Source organism: Schistocerca gregaria, chromosome 7 (genome assembly GCF_023897955.1).
Source record: "Schistocerca gregaria isolate iqSchGreg1 chromosome 7, iqSchGreg1.2, whole genome shotgun sequence".
NCBI classification, from domain to species: domain Eukaryota; kingdom Metazoa; phylum Arthropoda; class Insecta; order Orthoptera; family Acrididae; genus Schistocerca; species Schistocerca gregaria.
The window spans coordinates 539,457,558-539,482,997 of NC_064926.1; the positions used below are offsets into that span (position 1 = coordinate 539,457,558).

The following is a 25,440-nucleotide window of genomic DNA, read 5'->3' on the forward strand; positions in this document are numbered from 1 at the left end:
CAAATGTGGATTGTTATTTGATGTTATCTGAGTAACAATACATGAAGCAAACTCTTCTGACTGCGAAGTGCACATGTGAAAAAACAATCAAAGCTAAACCAAGATACAAGAGTAAGAGAAGCAATCTCATTATGTTAGAATACAGCACCAGTAGTGTGCTGATTGACATTTACACTGATTAAATTTCTAGGCTAATGTTGCAAAGTGATATGAACAATGGTAGTGGGGAAGGTGAATGGTCGGCTTCAGTTTATTGGGAGAAATTTAGAAAAGTTTAGCTCATTTATAAAGGGGAGTGTGTATAGAAGACTATGTAACCCATCCAGACTGGATTAACGGAAGACATTCAAATGGCTCTGAGCACTATGGGACTTAACATCTGAGGTCATCAGTCCCCTAGAACTTAAAACTACTTAAAACTAAATAACCTGAGGACATCACACACATCCATGCATGAGGCAGGATTCGAACCTGCGATCGTAGCGGTTGCATGATTCCAGACTGCAGCGCCTAGAACCGCGCGGCCACACCGGCCGGCAAAGAAAGACATTGAAGCAATTCAAAAACATGCAGTTACGTTTGTTACTGGTACGTTCGATTAACATACAAGTATTACAGAGATGCTGCTTCATCTCAAATGGGAACCCCTGGAGTGAACATGACATCATTTTCACGAGACACTATTAAGAAAATTTAGAGAACCAGCATTTGAAGCTAAGTGCTGAATGACTCTACTGCCGCGAACCTACTTTTATGTAAGGAGCACAAAGATGAGAAAATCAGGGTCTGTATAAGGGCATATAGACAGTTATTTTTCCTTTGCTCTATTCGTGAATGGAGCAGGAAAGGAAACACAGTGTTACAAGGAACCCTCCGCCATGCACCATACAGTGGCTAGCCAGGATATGTACGTAGATGTACTTATCTTGAGTGAGTATTGCAGATGATGGTTGTAAAAATCACAAGCTATCAGTGGTAGCAATCATTCCAGAGTTCCAAAGCGCTACCAGCAGTCCAGTTACCACAATGACGGTGCGTAGGAGTTTAAAAGGAATGGGGTGTAAAGGCCGAGCTGCTTCTTGTATGACACATTTCTGTTGTCAGTGATAACCGACATTTGAGGTGCTGCAAAGAGTGGCACCACTGCAAACGAATGATTTAGTGTGATTAATCTTGCTATACTTTGTAGCAATCAGTTGGAATGGTTTTGGTTTGGCACATGCCTAGAGAACATGACCTGCCACCATGTGTAGTGGCAAAAGTGAAGTTCAGAGGAGTTGGCACTAAGATAGGTGGTGTTTTCCATGGTTTGGGTGTGGTCCCATTATTGTAATTAAGAAAACATTAAATGCAGAAGGCTATGAACACATTTCACATTAGAGAAACCAGTCAGACACATCGCTTGTGACACATCTCCAGGGCAGCAAGTTACATATTTAGCTTTTCCTGTGTTTTCTTGGTAGTATATATTGCTTAAATTTCATACAAGTTTTGGTATTTAAGAGATTTAATTTTGTGTTTTGTAAATGTGAATTCAGGCACAGTTCACTAAAGTATCAGTGTCACTGGTGACATGTCAGGAGTATAACAAATTGCGTATCTAGGTTTGTGTCAGCTTTTATACTTTACATCTTCAGTCAGTCTCGCTAGGATAGGTAGGATGTGTGCACACCGTGTGTGGACACAGGAGGAGATGGTTGCAGTCTACAAAAGCTCAATGTGATTTTGGTTACAATCAGCCACTTCAGGCTGCTGCCTCGGGGTGTAGTGGTGGCGGAAAGTCTGGCACACTGCATGGACACCTTAAGTGTTGCTTTTCTGCCCGCATGCTCAATGCCAAGGCACCTCCTAGTGCATGCACAGCCCTCACAACAGGGTCAGTGGCGGGATGTAATCTGTTCCCATCACTTGAGGTGGGCGTCAGTGTGGAGGCTGGGCACCAGGCCTCATCTATCCGCGCTGTGAGTGAACAGGTCGCCATTCCTTCTGCAGGGGCCAAGCAGGCACACATAGGCAGGGTTTGGTAGTTATCGGGAACTCCAACGTTAGGCAGGTTATGGGGCACCTTAGGAAGACGTGTTCATGGCTGGAGAGAGAGCTAATGTACACTCAAGTATGTCTGCCAGAGGGGGCATCATCTGAGATGTGGAAGCAGCCTTGCCTGTGGCTTTCAAGCAAGCAGAGTGCTGCTGTGGCTAATGTTGGCACCAACAACACCTGTCGCATGGGTTCTGAGTCTATCCTCTGTTCATACACGCACCTCGTGGAGGTGCTGAAGGCCGCTGGCCTCTCGGGCAGGGTGCAAGCAGAGCTTGCAAATTTGTAGCTTTGTTTTCAGGGCTAATTGGCGTCCTTTGGTTTGGAGCAATATGGAGCATCTCACTAAAGGCTTCTGTAGCTCGGTGACAGTCTAGCCTGCAGATTCCTAGCCTGCTTTATTGGGTGGGAAATTGCAGGACTCCCACTGATAGGTGAGGAGTACACTACACAAAAGAAGCACCTACTCAGGTTGCAGAGTACCTATGCAGTGCGTATGTTTTTTTTTTTTTTTTTTTTTTTTTTTTTTTTTTAAGCTAGGCAGTAGTTTGAGGTACTCTGATGAACACTTGCCAGTTGATATGCAGATATGGACATCAGACCATGTTCAGAGTAAAGGCACTTCGACTGTCACAATTTTATCAGTAAAGTCACGAAGAATAGTTCCCAAATTTACCGCCATCCAGGAAAGTTCTCACGCTCAGGTTATTCTTGGGGCAAAGAGCTGGCTAAAACCTGAAGTAGAAAGCTCAGATGTGTTTAGCGATGTCATGGAATGTTTATCGGAAGGGCAGACTAAATGTCATAGGAGGGGGAGTGTTCCCTGCAGTTGATAAAAGTACTGTCTCTTGAGATTGAACCTGAGTGCGACAATGAAGTTATCTGATATCCACATAACAGGTCTAAGTAAAACCAAGTTAAATGTAGGACATTTTTACTGGCCACCCAATACCAATGTGACAGATTCAGAAACAACCAACATCTACGGTCAGGAGATTGTAAATATCCAGACCATGCAATCCTAGTTGGACATGTCTTTAACCTATAGAGTACAGACTGGAATGTCTGTGGATTTATTGCAGGGGCGCAGACAGAGAGTCTTACGAAGTACTTTTGAACATGTTTTCCAAAAACATGTCCTGAGCATCTAGTTTGGCAGCCCATATGCAACAGAAATATCTCAGACCTTGTAACTACAAAGAGCCTGGAGCTTATCGATGGCATCAGTATGGTGACAGAGGTTAGTGATCATATCATAGTGACTATGGTTGCAGAAGTTAGTAAATAATTCAAGAAGGCTAGGAGAGTTTTTCTGCTAGAAAGAGCAGATTAGCAGTTGTTAGCATCTTACTCAGACAATGAATTGCAATCATTTACTTCCAGTATGACGGACATAGAGGAATTATGAGCAGAGTTTAAACAGATTGTAAATCATGCTCTAGAAAAGTACATGTCTAGTAACTGGATTAAGGATGGGAAAGGCCTACTGTGGTTTAGCAACAAAATTCGGAAAACGCTGAGAAAAAAAAGCTGTTGCACTCTCGGCTCAAAAGTGGCGACAGGCGAAAGTTAGTAGAGATTAATGCATCTGTGAAAAAATCTATACTTGAAGCATACAATAACTATCGTACCTTAGCAAAAGATCTGGCTGAGAACCTGAGAAAATACTGGTGCTACAAAAAATTGTTTGCGAGTCTAAGGCTTCCATCCAGTCACTTGTTGACCAGGCCAGTGTGGCAGTTCAAAAGAGCAAGACAAAATCTGAGGTTTTAAATTTTGCATTTAAGAAATCATTCAGGCAGGAGAATCATACAAAAATACTGCTGTTTGACCATTGCATGGAGTCCCATATACACGCCATAGTAATAAGCATGCCTGGCTTAGGGAAAAAATTGAAAGAGTTGAAAATAAGTAAGTTGTCAGGTCTGAATGTAATCCCAATTGGGTTTTACAAAGAGTACTTTACGGCATTGCGCCCTTAACTTCACTTGCACTTATGAATCTCTCACCCAGCGCAAAGCACCAAGTGAATGGAAAAAGTGCAGGTGACTCCTATACGAAAGAAAGGTAAAGGAATAGCCAACACAATTACAGACCAATATCCTCAGTATCAGTTTGCTGCAGAATTATAGAACATATTCTGAATTCAAATTTAATGAATTTCCTAGAAACCAAAAAAGCTTATGTCCACAAATCAGCACAGTTTTAGAAAGCATCATTCGTTTACAACTCAACTTCCCTTTTCTCAAATGCCATGCTGAAAACAATGGACGAAGGGCAACAGGCAGATTCCATATTTTTACATTTCTGGAAAGCGTTTTAGACAGTACCCCAGTGCAGACTGTTACCAAAGGTGTGAGCATGCTGAACATGTTCCCAGATATGTGTGAGTGGCTCGAAGATTTCTTAAGTAGTAGAATCCAGTATGTTGTCCTCCAGGGCGAACGTTAATCAGAGACGAGGGATCATCAGGAGAGCCCCATGAGAAGGTGTTGCAAATGAGTGAATTTTGGATGACACAAGATGACGTAGATAAAATTTTTATTTGATGTGATGAATTTCAACTGGTTCTAAATGTAGAAAAATGGAAGTTAATGTGAATGAATAAGAAAAACAAACACATAATGTTTGGATACAACATTAGTAGTGACCCGCTTTACCACAGTCAAGTCATTCAAACATCTGGGCGTAATGTTGCAAAGTGATATGAAATGAAGCGAGCATGTGATCAGAATGAAATTTTCACTCTGCAGCGGACTGCGCGCTGATGTGAGACTTCCTGGCAGATTAAAACTGTGTGCTGGACTGAGACTCTAACTCGGGACCTTTGCCTCTCATGGGCAAGTGCTCTACCATCTGCAAGGTTAGCAGAAGAGCTTCTGTGAAGTTTGGAAGGTTGGAGACGAGGTACTGCCAAACTACGAAGTCACTGGTCCCTTGTTACGAATGAAACAATGCCACAAGGGTGAGAATAAGACAATGAGACTTACAAGACAAAACAGAATGAAAGGAAAAACAACAACAACGACTGAAGGGCAAAAAACACTTAAATGGACAAAAGAGCACAAGAAAATCACAAAGACGCAAGAAACAGGTGGAAGAAGTTAAAACAAGAAAGCAGGTTACCATGGATGGCTGACCATGAGGATAAAAAGGAAAAAGCTAGCAACTCTGCAACACATTAAAACCTCCACCCTGAAAGCACTAGGGTGGAGGATACAAAGGGACAAAGGACATCTGGTAAAACTTAGAGCGAATGATAAAACTCACCCACACAAATAAAATGTAAAACTAAAGCTGCTGTTGAGGCATTGTTAGCCAACACCGAAGATAGGGTGCTGGGAAAGTTAAAAGTCTGCCACAGAGTGGCTAAAAGTGGGCAGTCCAGCAAGAGGTGGACGACCGTCATTTGTGAGCCACAAGGAAACCCAGGTAGGTCCTTGTAACGGAGGAGGTAACAATCCGTCAGCCACATATGACCAATGCCGAGCCGACAGAGAACCACAGAGTCCATGCGATAGGTGTGCACGGCGGTCCTCCACACATCCATAGTTTCCTTAATGGCACACAGCTTCTTGAGCGTACTGAGGTTACGCCAGTCTGTCTCCCAAAGCTGCAAAACCTTGCGGCGTAATACTGCATGCAGGTCAGTTTCAGAGAAACCGATCTCCATAAGTGGTTTCCACAGAGGTAGGCTGTTTGGCCAGCCGTCACCAAGTTCATTGCCTGGGATTCCGTCATGACCCAAGGGTTAAGACAAATACCACTGTATGACTGGACCGTTCCAGGGCACAGATGGACTCCTGGATGGTCACTGCCAAAGGATGACAAGAGTAACACAGGTCAATAGCTTGCAAGCTGCTCAAGGAGTCAGTACACAGGAGAAATGACTCACCTGGGTATGAGCGGATGCGCTCAAGAGCACGAGATATGGCCGCCAGGTGTGCAGTGGAAACACTGCAGCCATCTGGTAAGGAGTGCTGTTCTCCACAAACACAGGCAAAGCCAATGTGACCATCAGCCATCGATGTAAACCACTTCATGGCCCCGGTACATGTCAATAATCGAGAGGAAGTGACAGTGGAGAGTCGCAGGGTTAACTGAGTCCTTAGGGCCATAGGAAAGGTCCAGGCGAAGCCGCGGCCTAGGTGTACACCATGGAGGTGTTCGGGAATGAACCTCAAGCATATGTGGTAAAGGCAAGGACTCCATTTCAGAGAGAAGGGATCGCACACGAACTACAATTGTAAACCCTGAACTGGGCCACTGATGAGGGAGATGAACAGCCGTGGGTGGGAAAAGGAGAAGGTAGTTCGGATGCACAGGAGGACTACAAACATGTGTAACATAACTGGAGAGCAATTGCGCTCCCTTACCCTGCAATGGACGAACTCCGGCCTCGTCCTAAAAGTTCCTGTCGCTAGGCGAATGCCACGGTTGTGCTCTGGGTCAAGTAAATGCAAAACTGAGGGTGCCGCTGAACCATAAACCACACTCTCATAGTCAAAGCGGGATTGAACAAGGGCTCTGCAGTGCTGCAGCAGCGTAAAGCGATCTGCAAATCAGTTGGTGTTGCTCAGGCAGCGGAAGGCATTGAGGTGCTGCCAGCATTTCTGCTTAAGCTGATAGAGGAGAGGAAGCCAAGTCAATCAGGCATCGAAAACCAGTCCTAAGAATCGATATGTCTACACTACGGTGCGTGGATCGTCATTAAGGTCAAGTTCCGATTCTGAATGAACTGTACGACACCGACAGAAAGTGCATAACACATGACTTTGCGGCTGAAGACCGGATACCGTGGGCTACAGCCCGTGACTGCACCTTGTGGATGGCTCCCTGTAGGCGCCACTCTGCAACATCAGTATTGGTGGAGCAGTACGAAATGCAGAAGCTGTGTGCATACAGAGAAGGTGAGACAGACGGCCCTACAGCTGCCGCTAGACCATTAATGGTCACTAAAAATAGAGATACACTCAATACGGAACCATGCAGTACCCCACTGTCCTGAGTATGGGGTAACTATGGGAGGCACCAACTTGGATATGGAAAGTGTGAAGCGACAGGAAGTTGTGGATAAAAATCAGGAGCAGGCCTCAGAGACCCCACTCATATAATGTGGCAAGGACATGATGTTGCCAGGTCATGTAATATGCTTTTCATAAATAAAAAAAAGATAGCAACCCAGTGTTGGCATCTGGAATAGGCTGTTCGGATGGCAGACTTGAGGGACACAGGATTATCAGTGGTAGGGTGACCCTGGTGGAAGCCGCTCTGACATGGAGTCAGTAGGCTACGTGACTCCAGGACCCAACACAAACGCTGACGCACCGTATGTTCCACCTGCTTACAAAGAACATTGGTGAGGCTGATAGCTATCCACATCAAGTGGCTTTTTACTAGGTTTAAGCACTGGAATGATGGTGCTCTCCTGTCATTGTGATGGAAAGATGCTATTACACCAGATTCGGTTGAAGGTGATGAGGAGATGTCAGTTGTAGTCAGATGAGAGATGTTTAATCATCTGACCGTGGATCCGATCTGGCCCAGGAGCTGTGTCGGGGCAATGTGCAATGGCACTGAGGGGCTCCCACTCTGTAAATGTGTCATTACAGGGGTCACTGTGGCATGTAGTGAACGAGAAGACTTTTCTTTCCACCTGCCATTTGAGGGTGCAAAAGCCTGGGGTAGTTCTCCGATGCAGAGGCTCAAGCATAGTGCTTAGCAAGGTGTTCAGCAATTGCGTTTGCGTCGGCAGATAACACGCCATTGCTATTAATGGCGGGAACACCTGTTGGTGTCTGGTATCCAAAAAGACGTTTGATCTTCGCCCAGACTTGGGAAGGTGACGCATGGCACCCAACACTCCTGTTTCCATCTTTTGGTAAGGTGGCGAATGCAGGAACAGACCTGCTTAAAGACTATGAGGTTCTCCAGGCAAGTGTGCTGCTTATGCCGCTGTAGAGCTCGTCGACACTCCATAATTGCCTCAGCAACTTCCGGCGACCACCAAGGGAACGCCATTTGCCTAAAGAGCGAGGGATCGTGTTTTCTGCCACAGTAACAATAGTTGTAGTCACCTGTTCAACCATCACATCAATGTTACCATGTGGGGGAGAGTCAACGGTGACAGCAGAGATGAAAGTCTCCAAATCTGCCTTGTTTAAAGCCCATCTGGACAGGCATCTATGGGCCTGATGCCAGGGCAGTGACAGGAAGATGGGGAAGTGGTCACTACCACAGAGGTTGTCATGTGCTCTCCAGTGGATAGATGGGAGACGTCCTGGGCTGCAAATTGATAAATCAATAGCTGAATAACTACCTCATGCCACAGGGACCCCTACATTCAGGGATACTACACCATCTCAAGGAAAATATACAGTGCAGACAGTTATTTCCTGTGTCGTCCTTATTCCGACATCTACAGCTTCAAGAGGGTTTGAAGGGGTACAGGTTCACTATAGACTGAAGTTAGGACATAAATGCAAACTCCACATAACACTCAATTACAGTCACTACGTTTCCTGTAGTATCCCTTATAGCCACGGAGGGCAGGGGTCCGCATTGCCAGGAACCAGGTTTCCTGGAGGGCAATCCAGAAAGCAGGTGTAAAGCTTAACAGTTGCCGTAACTTAGCCAGGCGGTGGAAAAAACCGCCGCAATTCCACTGGAGGATGACATCATTGTAAGACTGGAAAGGCATGGAACATTCAATGAGGCAGTTTACCCCTCAGGGTCACCTGCTGCCACCGACTTATTGCCTGAGCAGTCTATATCCACTGTGTCTGGGGGTCTGGCGAGATCTAGGTCCTCAGTGGATGCTAATTCCTTGGTCTTAGAGGTTTTCTTTTTGGATTTCTCTCGCTGCTCCTTGGCTGGGAGGACGCCCCGATGGATTTGGGAGGGGGGGGGGGGGGGGTGTTGCTCCGGAAGTAGGTGGTGCAGAAGCAACAGGGAGGGAAATGCCCCTACCATCAAAGGGGCAGGTGTAGTCTTCCGGCTCTGAGAGGTGACCTGGGTTAGTGGAGCTGATGGTGCCAGAACTGTTTTAGCGGCAGTGTAAGATGATGTCATACGCACAGGATGCAGAGGTTCAAATTTTCTCTTAGCCTCAGTGTAGGTCAGACTGTCCAAGGTCTTGTACTCCATGATTTTCCTTTCTTTCTGGAGACTACTGCAGTCTGAAGAGCAAGGTGAATGGTGCTCTCCGCAGGTGACACAGATGGGAGACAGGGCACATGGCGCCCGCAATCTCGGCATGTGACGCTGGAAGACATATGGTCGAACTTCCAGCACTTAAAGCACCGCATTGGGGGAGGGATATATGGCTTAACATCACAGCAGTAGACTGTCAACTTGACCTTCTCTGGTAAGGTGTCACCCTCGAAGGCCATGACGAAGGCATTGTTGGCAACCTGAATATCCCTCGGAACCTGATGGACGCGCCACACAAAATGAACACCTCACCACTCTAAATTGGCACGGAGCTCTACGTCAGACTGCAAAAGAAGGACCCTGTGAATTATGATACCCAGGACCCTATTTAAGCTCTTATGGCATGTGATGGTAACAGAAACATCCACTAACTTGTTACAAGTGAGTTAAGTCCGTGATTGGGCAGCGGATGCTGTTTCTATGAAGACTGACCCAGATAGCATTTTGGACAAGCCCTCCACCTCCCCAAAATTGTCCTCTAAATGCTCCACAAAAAACTGTGGCTTCATCGAAACAAAGGTGTCACCATCATTTCTCATAAATATGAGGTACCGAGGTGAATAAGGTTAGCTGCTGCCATCCTTAGCCTGACATTCCTCCCATGGTGTGGCCAGGGAGGGGAACGATTTAGGGTCATACTTTCTTGCGTTGTACTGAGACTTGGAATGCTTACAGACTGTTGGTGTTTGATCATCAGCAAGTGATGATGTAGTACGCTTCATCGCGCACCATCTGCCCTGATACCACCCACTCCGATCAGGCCCCCGCCCCCTCCCCCCCGATAAGTGTCAACCAACTGCAGCAAAGGCCACCTGGCATGATGGTCATTGCTGGGAGTCCTGATGCCCCAGGATGACGGACATCTACTCCTTGGCATACATAGGGAGCTAATGGCGCAGGCATCAGCAGAGCGATCCCTGTGTTGGAAGGGGGCTACAACCAACAGGGTACATGGTGAACCCACCACAATGGACTGGCTACCATGCTGGATATGAGGTGGAAAGAAGTCCATGGTCATCATCGGCGCAAAAAGTGACACTGCATAGTGCACGGCGGAAAATGCGCCTAGGAAGGCATCCTCCCCCAAGAGATGGAGAATAAGCTGGACTGCAGTGCGACGACAAGAAAGTGGGCTAAAGATTTCAAGGTATGATGGACACGATGCACCATGTAAGGCACCCTTCCCCAATTGGCTTGTTCTTTGAGAAAATTTTGTAAAATGAAGGTCAAACCCTACTGGGGACCATCACATAAAGGCCGAAACATGTGAGACTCCTTTCAGTCACCTCTTACGACACGCAGAAATACCTCGGGCCTATTCTAATACCCGGACCCACAGGGGGAGGGGGGTGAGGGGGGGGGGGGGGGTGAGGCAAACATGGTAATCACAGTCGAACTTATTGACAAGGTAAATAGAAATGTTGGCAGTGATGGTAGGGGCCACTGTTGGAAAAGTGTGTACAATTGTGTATGACAGGTTGGATTACTGGAATGTGTGCACACAGTGGTTCTGAAGAAGCTTAACGAGCCCCAAAAGGAACAGTATATGGGTCTAGCACTACAACACCTGATCCAGTATCACTTTCCTGTAGCTGAATGTTACCGGTGGTGACGAGAGATGGTGCTATCACTTCATACCTGGGACTAAGTGGGACAGCATGCAATGGAAGCATATATCACCTCCCTCAAAAAAGATATGCCCTCAGCAGGCAAGGTGATCCTCGCTGTCCTTTTGCGACGTCAGAGGTTCGATACTCATTAGATTTCTCGAGCACAGAAAATCATTAACAGTGAAGTGTACAGTGAGATATGCAAGTCCATCAAGAGCAAATGGAGTTGGCTGCTCACGGAGGGAGTGACTGCTCCACGACAACACATATCCACATGTCTCCAAGGTCACATGAAGTATAATGGCCAAGATCAAGTAAGAGCCGGTTGAGTATCCACCCTACAGCCTGGACATGTCGCCCTGTGACTTCCATGGGTTTGGTCTGCTTAAAAGACACACACACACACACACACACACACACACACACACACACACACACACACACACACACACACACCTCAAAGGGTAGCACCTTAAGCCTGACAAACTGAAGAACACAGCAGAGAACTGGCTTCCACAGGAATTCTGAAAGCAGGGAATCCTTTGGCTCATGAAATAGTGGGATAGTTGTGCTCAGGCCTCTGGTGATAACTTTCAAATAAAAACTTCAATGATACCCAAAATGTTGTTTCTGTAAAAGTCTACAGGTTGCAAGCAGCTATATGGTACGTAGCAAGCGCTCGCTAGCCGGCCTGTCTAGAATGCTGACAATTTGCTTGGTCAGTACACGTGTGTCCGGCCGCAGTGCGGCACAGGAGCTGTAAGAGACTGGCCGCCATCCCGAGCACGCAGTGCTAACTAATGGGGGCTCGGGTGCGAAGATGTCTCTTTTCTTAGCTCACCATGGAGCCTTTCGATACGACCATAATTAGGATGTCAGACACAGTGATGATGGGTGCGCATAGTGTGCATGTTTTATCATCAGCCTTTGTTAATAAAACTGTTCAAATTTACTTCTCGTGTTTGTGTATTGCCATACCTAAAGGACCCACTGCTTACAAATACTGACAAATATTTCGCCGAATCATTATCCGGGAGAAAAACACAAATAACCCCTTATAGAAGTGGTGTCGGCATGGGGATAACTATGGATAATTTACAGTCCTGAAGAGGTGCAGCACAACGTGAACTTTGAGCAGCAGCAGCAGCAGCAGCAGCAGCAGCAGCAGCAGCATGAACACCTTCTGATTACGTTGGGACATCCAATGCTGGAATTCAGGTTGGTCTACTCCAGTTTGGCTAGAATACGAAAGGCACAGATGGATTTTTATTTTACATTTGAGTGACTCGTTGGCGTTAAATTAGACAAAATGTTGCAATCCAGTCAGACTAACATTGTCGATCTACAAACTGTTGTTATTAAACTGCAAGAAGATATTCGGCTGTTAAAAGCAGAAAGAAGCGAGCATAAGATTCCAAATGACTTGGCAAACGATATTTCATGCAGTAAAGGTACAACTACAATAAAGAATTTATCATTATTGCCATCAGTACCAATGTTTAGTGGGAAAACCGGAGATGATATGAAGGTGTTTTTTTTCCTAAACTTGAAGGTGCCGACCTGTTAGGATCATGGACAGATTCTCATAATAAGCTAGTGGTTGCCAAATTAAGAATTCAGGGTGCAGAACAAGATTACAATGAGTTTAGAATTATTGTTGTTCAGAGATTTAAACATAAAAATGGGATGAGATTTTACAGAGAGCAGCTTCACAGTTTGCGAAAGCGACAAGATGAATGTATCGAGCGGTTTGCCAACAGAATTTGAAACATCAACGTTCAAACGTACGAGTTAGTAGAAGATGAAAATGAAAACCAGATTCAATTGTTCGAAGCTGACCAGAGAGCCTTGGACACATTCATTCATGGGTTGCATGGAGAGGAAGTAAGCAAAGCTGTTTGACTGGCGCGATGCAGAACGTTTCGGGTAGCAGTAGAATCAGCGATTGGTTTCGCTGAAGCACTAAGACGACCTAATGAGATGCAGATGGTTCATGTTGAGAATGGACATAGTGTTTATATGTAAATTAGTTTGTTTCTAATGTTTGGAGACAAAAGAGGCTTACGAAGCAGTATATATTTATGTGAAGATTGAGGTTTGTAATATGTCTGTAGTTCAAATCACATCGTTGATTGAAGCAAATGAAATTGGTATGTCTAGTTATTTGTATAAGTAGAGAGTGCCTTAAGAAATTATTGTACCTAGCAGCATACTTTGGAGACGAAAGTGAAAGAGAGTTTGCAGCAGCAGGGTAACTAGCAAGGAAAGTCGGTCGAGCATGTCAAATAAGTCATCTCGTAAAAGAAGCTCAAGTTAGTATACTTACTTCGCACTTAAATTGTCATCCAAAGCCGTTAGGATATTAAAAGAGGTATTGATGAATTTAGAAAGTAATAAAGATATGTGAGGGCAAAGTAAAAAACAATAAGATACCCTACAGATCGCAGGGAGAAGTACTAAGGATACAGCGTAGATTTCTACAGCATTTAATTAACACTATTTGAATGTTGCCCAAAACTTGATTATAAATCTACAGGATTTCAAATACTAACACAAAAGTTTACATGAAGGAAAGGAATGTTTGTATTTCTGCATCCTATAACACAAACAGAAATAAAAGATGATGTCTGCAAATTAAAAAACAAAATGGCATACGAATTGATGGTTCACTAGACAAAGCAATCAAAAATAGACTTAGCACAGCAAACAGTTTCACGTCTTGCACATATTATTGATATACCATTTTACATACAAATATTCCCTGCAGATCTCAAATAATATGCATGAAAAGCTCTTTTTTTTCCTTCCCAAAAAAGAGTGACAAGTATGATACAACAAATTACAGGCCAGTGTCTGTATTATGTGAACTCTCAGAAAAACTGAAAGACTATCAGGTTTCCTGAATAAATATACTGTCCAACGCACGTAATGACTCTAGAGGAAAAAAGGTCCACTGCAGCTGCAATATATGACTTTCTGAAACTATGGGTAATGATGAACAAAATGGTGGACTGTTTCTACACCATTCAAATGCTGATGTCAGCTGTCATGATCTGTTAGTAAGTAAGTTATACTGTTAATAGGTCATCTAGTTACACAATTGTTTTCCCACTGGCAGTAAACACTGCAACCAGTAATAAAATGACCAAGTACAGTGTGGTTGTAATTAAACTTTCGCTACTTGAGCCAGTGTAGATCAAAAACTATTTACTGTATGGACACTCAACTTTATAGAAATGACATTCAGTCTGTGCGCTGTAGGATTTGCAATGTTAGTAGTGTTAGTGTTCTGACTTGCTGTTAGGCACCAATAATGATATAACAATGTACGTTTGCAACAGAAACATCAGTGTCAGTGCATATTACAACTGCAGACCTTCAATGCGAGTCTGGGCAACATGAGCAGGGATTTACTGTTAAAGCTGTTTTATCAAATAACAGCAATAGTGCTGATACTATTCACGAGTAGTGACACAGTAAAGGGAAACTGAGTGGTCCTCTTTCCACAGTGTCGTTGAAGAACATGACCAACTGTGCCATAAATTGTTGAAGAAGTTACTGTTGCCATGGCTGAGAATGCTGGATGTAATGTACAATATTTAAGCAGTGCACGAGCTGTGTCATGACAGCTCAACATTCCATCATGCACCGTTCAGAACATGCTGCAAACAATTATGAAACGGTAACTGTACGAACTTCACACCACTCATGAATGCAGACGGTGATGTTTGTACACTACATCATAAACATGGCACACAATTAACCAATGTTACTCATATGGAAATTAAAATATGTTTCTTTCAATAATTTATTTATTACTTCTCTTCTACGAGGCCTTTTAAAGGTTTCCACGAAATTTCATCATCCTATGATCACTCATTTTTTGTTGTGGGCACTCAAGTAGCGAAAGTTTGGCTCTGATCACCCTGTAGACATGCAAAATGTTTACTTGTGCAGATACTACATGCACCATCAACAGACATTGGTTTCAAAAATACAACCCCTAACCAGACTACAGAATTCATTAGCACACTAAAAAGTAGTAATTCTGCTGGCTATGACTGTGTTTCTGGCAGACTATTAAAATCTTGTGTTGATTTGATTATTTCAGCAAGAAGGTGTACCATATAAAATGGGATGCCTCACATACCAGTTAATCATCTATAGTCAAATTGCTTCTGAAGTGGCAACACTGTCTCAAAAGTTGGCTACACTACATTTTATTGGAAAGTGAATAGTTGTGTGTTCGTGCATCAGTTGTTATGAGAAGCTCGTATTGTTGAGTTGTTACAGAAATGGGGCAGTTAGCATTAGAAGAGCGAACTGATATTGTGGAGTGTTGCATAAAGACAGGTTCCATCAAGGAATGTAAAGAAATGTTTCAGGTGGACTACCCTGGATGGAAACTCCCCAGTTCTGTACAAGAAATGGAAGGCTGTAGGATCTGTTCCGAATGTGCAAAGGGAACGGCAACCAACCGTCAGTACTTTAAACTAGACAGAATTCACACAGACTTTATGAGAAGTCGCCCAAATAAGTAAGGATATTATCGCAGAAGGTTGGTGTACCTTGTAAACCATGCACTAAAAAATTTGCAATTAAAAGCCTATCGGGTAAGTGTGATGCATGAGTTGAAATTTGAGGATCATGAAAAAAAAAAAAAAAAAAAAGAAAGAAAGAGGTTATTTTTGCAACTGGCTGGTAACATGGACTGCTACTGGTTACTTGGCCCCCCGCTCATATGAGGCCTGGTTTCGTTAATTAGGTTTTGTAAACTCCCAGAATTGCAGATCCTGATCATTGGACAACCCACATATTTGGTATTAAGACTCTTCTCCACTCAGAGATGATAAGTGTTTGGTGTGAATTTTCTGATATGCGTATTATAGGTCCCTTATTTTTTAATTATAACTTAAAGAGTGCCAAATATAGAGAGATCTCTTGAGACTTTCTATGCACAATTAACAGATGGAAAGAAGCTGTACACAGTATTCCAAAAAGGAGAAACTGCTCAGACATCCAACCAGGGTATAGCCCACAACACTGTGTTCTCCGAAGACAGACTACAGTAGAGACCTCTGACCCCTAACATCACTGAACTTAGCATTGTGTGATTTTTATTTGTGGGACACACTAAAAAGCAAAGTGTGCATTGATAATCCTTACGTTACTAGAGAAACTAACATCATGCCTTAAGAATTACAGTATATTCCTGGTATCATAATCATACGAAGTCAGCAATGCCTGGATGCCCAAGGCCACCACTTCCAACATTTTTAAAACTTACTATTATATATTCTTTGTTTGCTAGTTCATTGTTACTGTTTTGATGTGAGACACACTGCATCTTTGTAATCAATCAACAATTTGATGCATTTTTTCTGACAGACGTAAACATGTTGTAGCACCACCCTTCTGCAAAATGGAAGTTGAACAAAGCACCTCTAATTAAAGACCTACATTATTCCTTTCTACCTTTTCCAAAGTGATTTGGAAAGCCTTTGGTAGAATAATGAACCATTTAACTAAGCAGAACTTGTTAGTTGTCTTTCATTCTGTCCTTTGTAACAGATACTCCACACAGAATGGGGGAGAGGGAGGGGGGGGAGGGAGGGGGAGAGAGAGAGAGAGAGAGAGAGAGAGAGAGAGAGAGAGAGAGAGAGAGAGAGAGAGAGAGAGAGAGAGAGAGAGAGAGAGAGAGAGAGGGGGGGGGGGGGGGGGGGAGAGGGGGGGAGAGAGATTGTTAGCATATTGTGTAACCTTGCCAATCACATTGTTGTGAGCATCACTAAATTCTATTTAGAAAACCTGTGTTGAAACATTAATGACATCATTTCTATATGGATGAAATCTTACATTCATAACAGGAAGCAGCGGGCTCACTGATGGACAGTGTCTCAGGTGTGAAGCTAACATCAGAATGTGGGAATATAACATGTAGAGCGCCTCAAGGATCAGCACTGGGCGCACTTTTGTTTCTAAACTACTCAAATGATTTAACGACTTTAAAGGACAATTCAAAAATCGCAATACTTGCTTGACACAAACATGCTAATCAAGAGCCCAAAATCAACTTCAACAGTCAGACGACAGCTGAATATGCCTACAAGTTGTTCACAGCTGACAGTTTAAGTCTTAATGTCATTCTCACATTATGCAATTTCAAACAAGAAATGGTGACCTTTTATCACCAGAAACCGACAATAATGGTCATACACCGAATGAAGTGCAGTATGTAAAATCCAAGGGGACTAGGAGCATAAAAAGTTAAAAATGGAATCAACATATAGTAAAACTAATTACAAAATTCAGTTCAGCAAGTTAAGCCCACAAAAGCTTCTCTCACTATGTTGATCTAAAGACAAGAGCCTTAGCTTAATTTGCATGTTTCCACTCTCTACTGTCTGAAATTATATTATACTGCAGAGATTAGAGATTAGATTAGTACTTGTTCCACAGATCATGAATACGACACTTCATAATGATGGGAAAGTGTCAGGTTAATAAAAGGTGTCTATGCAAGATATTACATTAGACAAAATATTACACAACACTAATTTGTGGTGTGTGTGTGTGTGTGTGTGTGTGTGTGTGTGTGTGTGTAGGTTGGGAAATTACCCACTTACTATATCCAAAAATTCATCTAATGAGTAGGAGGAGTTGCCATTAAGAAATTCTTTTAATTTCCTTTTAAATGCTATATGGCTATCTGGTTATCTGTCAGACTTTTGATGCTATTAGGTAAGTCATCAAAGACTTTTGCGGCAGCATAACTTACCCCCTTCTGGGCCACAGTTAGATTTAACCTTGAGTAGTGAAGATCATCCTTTCTCCTAGTGTTGTAGCCATGTACACTGCTACTACTTTTTAATTTGTTTGGATTGTTAATAACAAATTTCATAAGTGAATATATATATTGTGAGGCTACAGTGAAGATTTCTAGCTCTTTAAATAAGTGTCTGCAGAATGACCTTGGATGAGCTCCAGCAATTATTCTGATTACACGCTTTTGTGCATTGAACACTCTTTTACTCAATGATGAGTTACCCCAGAATATGACGCCATACGAATATGATTGGGAAGAAGAGAAGTTTGTGGCACAATTTGACCAGAAGAAGGGATCGGTTGGTAGGACATGTTCTGAGGCATCAAGGGATCACCAATTTAGTACTGGAGGGCAGCGTGGAGGGTAAAAATAGTAGAGGGAGACCAAGAGATGACTACACTAAGCAGATTCAGAAGGATGTAGGTTGCAGTAGGTACTGGGAGATGAAGAAGCTTGCACAGGATAGAGTAGCATGGAGAGCTGCATCAAACCAGTCTCAGGACTGAAGACCACAACAACAACAAACGAAAGCAGAGAATGAAAATAGGCATGGTAAGCTAATTTACGCAGATGTATATCGCCAAAATTTGCAATTACCCTAATAGCATAGGTAGCTGAACTCAAACGTTTCAGCAGATCTTCAGTATGTTTTTTTCCAGTTCAACCCCTCATCAATGCATACACCTAGAAATTTTGAATATTCTACCTTAGCTACCGATTTATGATCGAAGTCTATATTTATTAATGGAGTCATTCCATTTACTGTGTGGAACTGTATATACTGTGTTTTGTCAAAGTTTAGTGAGAGCCCATTTGCAGAGAACAACTCAATGATTTACTGAAAAATATTGTTTACAATTTCACCAGTTAATTTTTGTCTGTCGGGTGTGATAGCCATACTTGTATCATCGGCAAAAAGTACCAGCTTTGCATCTTCGTGAATATAGAATGGCAAGTCATTAATATATATTAAGAACAGCAGAGGACCTAAGACCGAACCATGCCGCACCGCATTCTTGATTGTTCCCCAGTTTGAGAAATCACCAGTTTTTTGCATATTATGTGTACTGTATCTTTCAACTTTCTGCTCTCTTCCAGCTAGGTATGATTTAAACCATTTGAGAACTGTCCCATTCATACCACAGTACTTGAGCTTATCTAGAAGAATTCCATGATTTACACAATCAAAAGCCTTTGATAGGTCACAATAAATCCCAACGGGTGACTTCTGGTTACTCAGAGCATTTAATATTTCCATTAGTGAAAGTATATATAGCACTTTCCGTTGAAAAACCTTTCTGGAAACCAAACTGACATTTTGTTAAAACTTTATTTTTACAATGGTGTGAAGCTACTCTACAATACATTACTTTTTCAAGAATTTTGAATAAGGCAGTCAGAAGAGAGATTGGGCGGTAGTTGTTGACATCAGACGTATCCCCTTTTTTATGCAGTGGTATAACAATGACATACTTCAGTCTATCTGGGAAAATACCCTGCTTCAGAGAGCTATTACATATGTGGCTAAGAATCCCACTTATTTCTTGGGAACAAGCTTTTATTATCCTGCTGGAAATGCCATCAATCACATTTGAGCTTTTATTCTTGAGAGAGTTTATCATCTTCCTACTTTCATATGGAGAAGTGGTTGGAATTTCAGTTGTATCAAATGGTGTGGGTAAGGCCTCTTCCATTAACTGCCTTGCTTCTTCTGATAAACATTTAGATCCTATTTTCTCTACAACATTTAAAAAATGATTATTCAAAATTTTTTCGACTTCCAGCTTGTTGTTTATCAAGTTTCCATTCGCTTTGATGGTGATGATGTCATCCTGTACTCTTGGTTGCCCTGTCTCCCTTGTAATACTATTCCAAATTGTTTTGATTTTGTTATCAGAGGTATTAATCTCAGACATGATGCACATGCTTCTGGACTTTTTAATAACCTTTATTAATGTAGTACAGTAGTAGTTTTTATAATATTTGGCTGTTTCTGGGTCATTACTCTTTCTTGCTGTTAGATGCAGTTGCCTTTTGTGGTTACAAGATATTTTTATTTCTTTAGTAAGCCAAGGTTTTTTTGCATAGTTTCTTATAATTAGATTTAACTACTTTCTTGGGGAAACAGTTTTCAAATTCTCTTACAAGTGTATCATGAAATAAGTTATATTTTAAATTAGCATCGGGTTCCTTGTACACCTCATCCCAATCTAACTGCTGAAGATTTTCTCTGAAATTTCTAATTGTTGAGTCATTAATTGAATGCACAACTTTGGAGGGTAGTTTTGAATTACTGAATGGAGCTATGTCATATACTGTAACTAGCTGAGCATCATGATCAGAAAGGCCATTCTCAACAGAACAAGCATTTTTGTTTTTAAACCTATCTTGGTCTATAAAAGTTTTATCTATCAATGTGCTGCTGTCGTTTACTACCCGAGTAGGAAAATTACACTTGTCAAATTGAAAGAACCGAGCAAGGCTTCCAGGTCATTCTTCCTTTTACACTCTTTCAATGAATCAACATTGAAGTCCCCACAAATAATAATTTGCTTTCACCTATCTGACATTGCACAACAAGGCATCCAAGTTTTCCAGGAACAAATGAAAGTTTCCTGAAGGGGACCTATATACTGTTACAATTATAAAAGAGCCCTCCTCCTGTTTAAGTTGACAGGTACATGCAAAGTAAATAAAGTGTGTATTCAGCAGCATCATCAGCATCAAGCTGATGTTGGTTAACATAGATAAGCCTCTCTCTAGCAGGAAACTTTTTAAGGTTCATAGAAAACTTACACTCACTTCCCACTACATTTGTTCCACAAGTTTTTGTTGCCGACAAACATCACTGACAGATTAACTGTGATTTACAGTCACAAAAATAATTTGCGTGTAGACTTCACACCCTTCCCTAGGGTTTAGAACAGAGTTGGGTAATCTGATGGAAAGTAACCCAACATAAACTAACAAAATTAAAAACATACTTCGTCAACTGCTGTTTCTACAAATTATCTGAATATCTGGGTTCTATAAGTTACAGAGGAAGTAGTACTGTTTGTTGTAAAGCTATATGAGTAGTAGTAAATAGGTCTGTCTTGACAGATGTAATTTATTAGAAAAATACCTTTGCAATCAAGTAAATATTAAGCTTTTAAAAGCCGATAAGAGCAGTCTTATAGTATACTTTAGGAGGCAGATTTTTAAAAAGTAGTATCTTTTTTTGTAATTTACCTGATTAAATTGAGATGATATACGTGTGAACAGCATTACACAGTTATTGGCAATAAGGTATGCAGATTGTTTCTATGATTTTCTTGTCTAATGTGCACCTTGATTTGTTCCACACCCCTAGAGATTCTTTTTCTTGATTGGATCTACACAGCATGATGAATGAATAGCAAACAGCCTATGACCGGTTAAATTCCTACCCGATGCACAGGTATTGGACGCTAGAAGTCTGTATTGATCACGGAACAAGCACAAAGAAAAATTGATTGCATGGCTACTTATGTTAGATATTAGGCCATTTACTGCTCTTAGTAGTTATAAACAAAGTTGGCAAAATTTATTTGAATGACTAATACAAATAAAACTACTTGTAATTGAATAACAAGTACAAATATTTATTCGAAACATTATTCAATCAGATAAACAAAAATATTTATTCAACATCTGAGAATAATGAGCATCACAAAGAACAGATAAACTTGAAATCCCTAATTCTTTGTAATTTATTAAACAAATCTAGGGCTACTTTTTGTTGCTTTCAAATTAGTTTTCAGAACAACACTTTCTTTCAAATATCTCATCCTAAAATTTAACTGACTCCTGAAGAGTTGTCATTGTGGTACAATAAAGAAAATATGTCTTACACATGCATGAGGACCACACTGTGCCAAATCCCCTGAAATACTCTTCACTTCAAGATAACAAACCTTGAAAATAATGATCTTCAAAAATTGAGAAATAATCAGTTCTGCTCAAGTTTTTGACAAATAACTTTTTGTTGGAACTCCACATTAACTTCACCTCCCAAATACTATTCGAAATTCTGTTTTTACACCGTAACATCGTCTGAAACTTGTGACCCAAATTCTTTGATATTTCTTGGGTGTTATATGTACATAATTTGTTGTATGCTTCCCTTTGCCATAGAGAGCACTACAGGTTAACTCTTGTCTTTAAATCATAAATAAGAAACTGCTCCAACAGTTGCAGGTGAAAAAAGTCTTCCAATATTCTCGACACTTCCTCAATAAAAAAGTTGCCAGTTTTTGCTCCAATATTTTGAACTCTTAAGTACTTGAACCCAGTCTCTATTCTAAAATTGTTCAATCCCAATCAGCTCGAAAAACTACATCTTCTAATGGAAGGCTTACTCAGAGTTTGTCTTAATGCATTTTTGGATGACTCTGGATATCCACCAGCATTCCACAAATGTTTTAGGATATTTTATATTTAAAGCCTGTTAATGTTAGTCATTAGCGATCACTTGCATTTTTACTTTGTATTGCATTATTATATACACAACACACAAATATTTGACGGTGTAATTTATCTTGGTACAATGAAGAACGGTACTGCAGATTTAAGAGTGTCTGTTCCTTGCATTTTCATCCTTTGCTACTTACATAGCACACAAAGCATTTTTATATTACATTTGTTATACTGTGAAGCAAGGAAGTCTGTGTTCAACATAAAGGTTGGTTTCTGCAGACAAAGTATTTCCTTCATTGACATTAGCACTGTGTACAAAGAAGAAACAGAAACCAATATGCTGGTCCAGGAAATGTTTGAAATTGAGATAAATATGCTCACGAAAATGTCATGAAAGTTCATTAGAATCACAGAGCTATGATTATTTACCTATTTATTTTATTGCAATCCCATCTGTATGTTGAGCAAATTATACTGATCTTCTTATTAATAATTTTCTGCAAAATATATGGCTGGAAAAGTTGCGACACTTCTATCATTTTTGTAATTGCCAGAGATCTTTTGTTTTTATAAGTTACTCTTATTGGTCACAGTTTCCACAGACTCACAATACAGTGAGAACAGCTTTCTGATTCAACGTACATGGTGAAACATCAACACAAACAACATTGAACGGCTTGCCAAATCGGCAATCAATCAAAACGTCTCTCACTGACATTCGGTGTTTGTTAAACATGTCAAACTATGTCACATAGGCCTACTGCGAAATAATCTGACAAATACACCTGCACTGAGCCAAATACAGGGGTATTCAAAGTTATTTTTTATTTAAGCTGAAAAAAATAAATAATTATTTGTCTTCACTGAAAGGAAGAGTGCCAGGACCGTTACTGTTTACAAAATATGCAAATGTTCCAGTAGAATGCAACACAAGCTCTTTAAAATTGTTCGCAGATTGTGCGACTTGGCTTTCTGTAAGAAGGCAGCAATGCCAGAAGATAATTTGCAGAAGGACCTACAGACGACTGACAAATGAACCATGTACTAGTAGTTGACCATGGGTGTAAATAAATGTAACATATTGCACAAACATAGGAAAAGAAATCCAGTACTCTATAACTACACTATTGATGACTAATTGCTGGAAAGAGTAAACACTATAAAATATCTAGAGGAGCAATCTTAACTGACATGACAACATAAAACAAATAGTAGGAAACACATGCCAGACAGATTTATATGTAGAATCTTAAGGAAATGCAATATTGACAATTTAAGAAGTGGCTTACAAGAGACTTGTCTCACCAATTCTTGAAAACCATTCATCAATCTGGGATTGGTGCCAGAAAGGACTGATAGAAGAGAGCGAGAAGGCCCACAACGAGTGACATGTTTTATCAAAGAACTGTTTAGTCAGTGCAACAGATTTACAGATACGATCAACGAATTCCAGGATGCACATGTACAAATCAGATAGTGGATGCCCTGGCCCTTGTATTCTTCAATGTTTAATCACAATGTATGTTCGTAACGTGCATCAAAATACTTGTCTATGACCCAATACATGTATTCTCAACTTGTCTTTCAGGTTTTGAAATTAGAAGTATGTTAAATATAGTGTTAACAGTAACATCAGATTACATTAAAGGGCAGTCTGTTACTTGACTTCCAAATTCACTGGCTTCATTAACTCACAACCAAATAATCTTCCAACCTAACTCTACTCTCATAACTGACAAAATTTCAGAGACGTCCACTACCACCGCTAAACCTACTGATCAGCATTAAATTAAATCCCATGAAAAGTATGCATCATTTTCCCAGTGACATATCTGTCTGTTACAGCACAGTGGTAAATGATATAAATATAATTTTTAATTCCTTTGCATCAAATTGTATGTATATGCTGGCGAGCATATTGACACCGTAAATCTTGCCTATTCCGAAAAATTTCCTTGAAAATATCCTCATTCAGTATTTTGGTAACATGCGTATACAAAATATACAGTAAAGGTTGCTCCCTCTTACCGCTTTGAAGATCCATGTTGTTGAATTTTGAAAGTGGTTTATAGTCAACCCTGTTTCTTACTCCATTACAATTCAATTCCTTCTTATGTATATTGACACATTTCAAACAACAAGTCTTAACTTCACACGCCGGGCACGTATATTTGGCATCCTGAGAGTCACAAACTTCGCACCTTCCAAGCCTGAAAAACGTACACATAACACGAATTAACGAAATACTTTCGCCCCTGTAATTTGTATATCAACAGATAATTTTTTTTTTTCCTTCAGATTTTCGCTACCTGCTATTCGAATCATGTTCTGCCGCCATTGAGCCAGACGCCTGTGCAGGTCAGTCAACATAACCAAGATCTCAGCAACAGATACGAAATATCGTTGGCCTAGTGTCTTTGAAAGTTGTTCACAGGGTTCGATGGAAAAGTTTCGCTTGAGATAGGTTGCAACCGTCGTCGGGTCAGTGTTGCCTCAAGTGTTCCAACATTTCTACGGAATCCAAACTGATCTACCCCGAGGTCGGCTTCTACTAGTTTTTGCATTACTCTGTACAGAATTCGTGTTAGTATTTTGCAGCCGTGGCTTATTAAACTGATAGCTTGGTAATTTTCACGTCTATCAACACCTGCTTTCTTTGGGATTGGAATTATTATATTCTTCTTGAAGTCTCCGGGTATTTCGCCTATCTCATACATCTTGCTCACCAGATGGTAGAGTTTTGTCAGGGCTGGCTCTCCCAAGGCTCTCAGTTAAGTCCCGTCCAAACGCAACGATCGGTCTGCGCAAATGTCTGCGCACATTCCATCTGCGCAGACAGATCGTTGCGTGTGGACCTTCGACTATAGATATTTATGGTCAAAGGTGTGGACAGAAGATTTGCACCAACCTTAGGTGTGTGCAAACCTGGAAGTTGGAGTTAGAGGTTTGAGCGAAACCTCTCAAATCTGTGGGTCAAACCACATCTGCGCAGACAAGTTGGAGCGTGTGGACAGAAGATCGCTGTTTGCTCAGTCTAGTGTTTGTATTTGTGCGCACAGGGGATTAAAATGGCTGACTGAAGTGAATTCATTGAAATATATAGAAACCACCCATGTTTGTGGAAAATGAAAAGTAAAGAATATAGTGAACGAGACAAAAAGACAGCAGCATACAATGCTCCAATTGAAAAATTGCGAGCAGTTGACGCCTCGGCAAACACAGACAAGTGATAAATTTTTTTTAAAAATTCGTTGCAAACTGTTTACCGAAAAGAGTTATCAAAAGTTCAGAAATCTAGAAGATCTGGTGTGGCAGTAT

The 25,440-nt window shown here is 41.4% G+C and overlaps 1 protein-coding gene across 1 annotated transcript in view; it reads right to left on the reverse strand.

The window, feature by feature from the left end:
* LOC126282136 (box C/D snoRNA protein 1-like) overlaps positions 1 to 24,518 on the reverse strand; it is an 83,152-nt gene extending 58,634 nt beyond the window's left edge. Inside the window, exons 1-2 of the mRNA XM_049981636.1 lie at positions 24,432 to 24,518; positions 24,151 to 24,332 (exon numbers count right to left, since the gene is read on the reverse strand). Of these exons, the coding sequence (XP_049837593.1) occupies positions 24,151 to 24,332; positions 24,432 to 24,460 (211 nt within the window). The 5' untranslated portion in view covers positions 24,461 to 24,518. The remainder of the gene's footprint in view (positions 1 to 24,150; positions 24,333 to 24,431) is intronic.
* Positions 24,519 to 25,440: the final 922 nt, after the last annotated feature.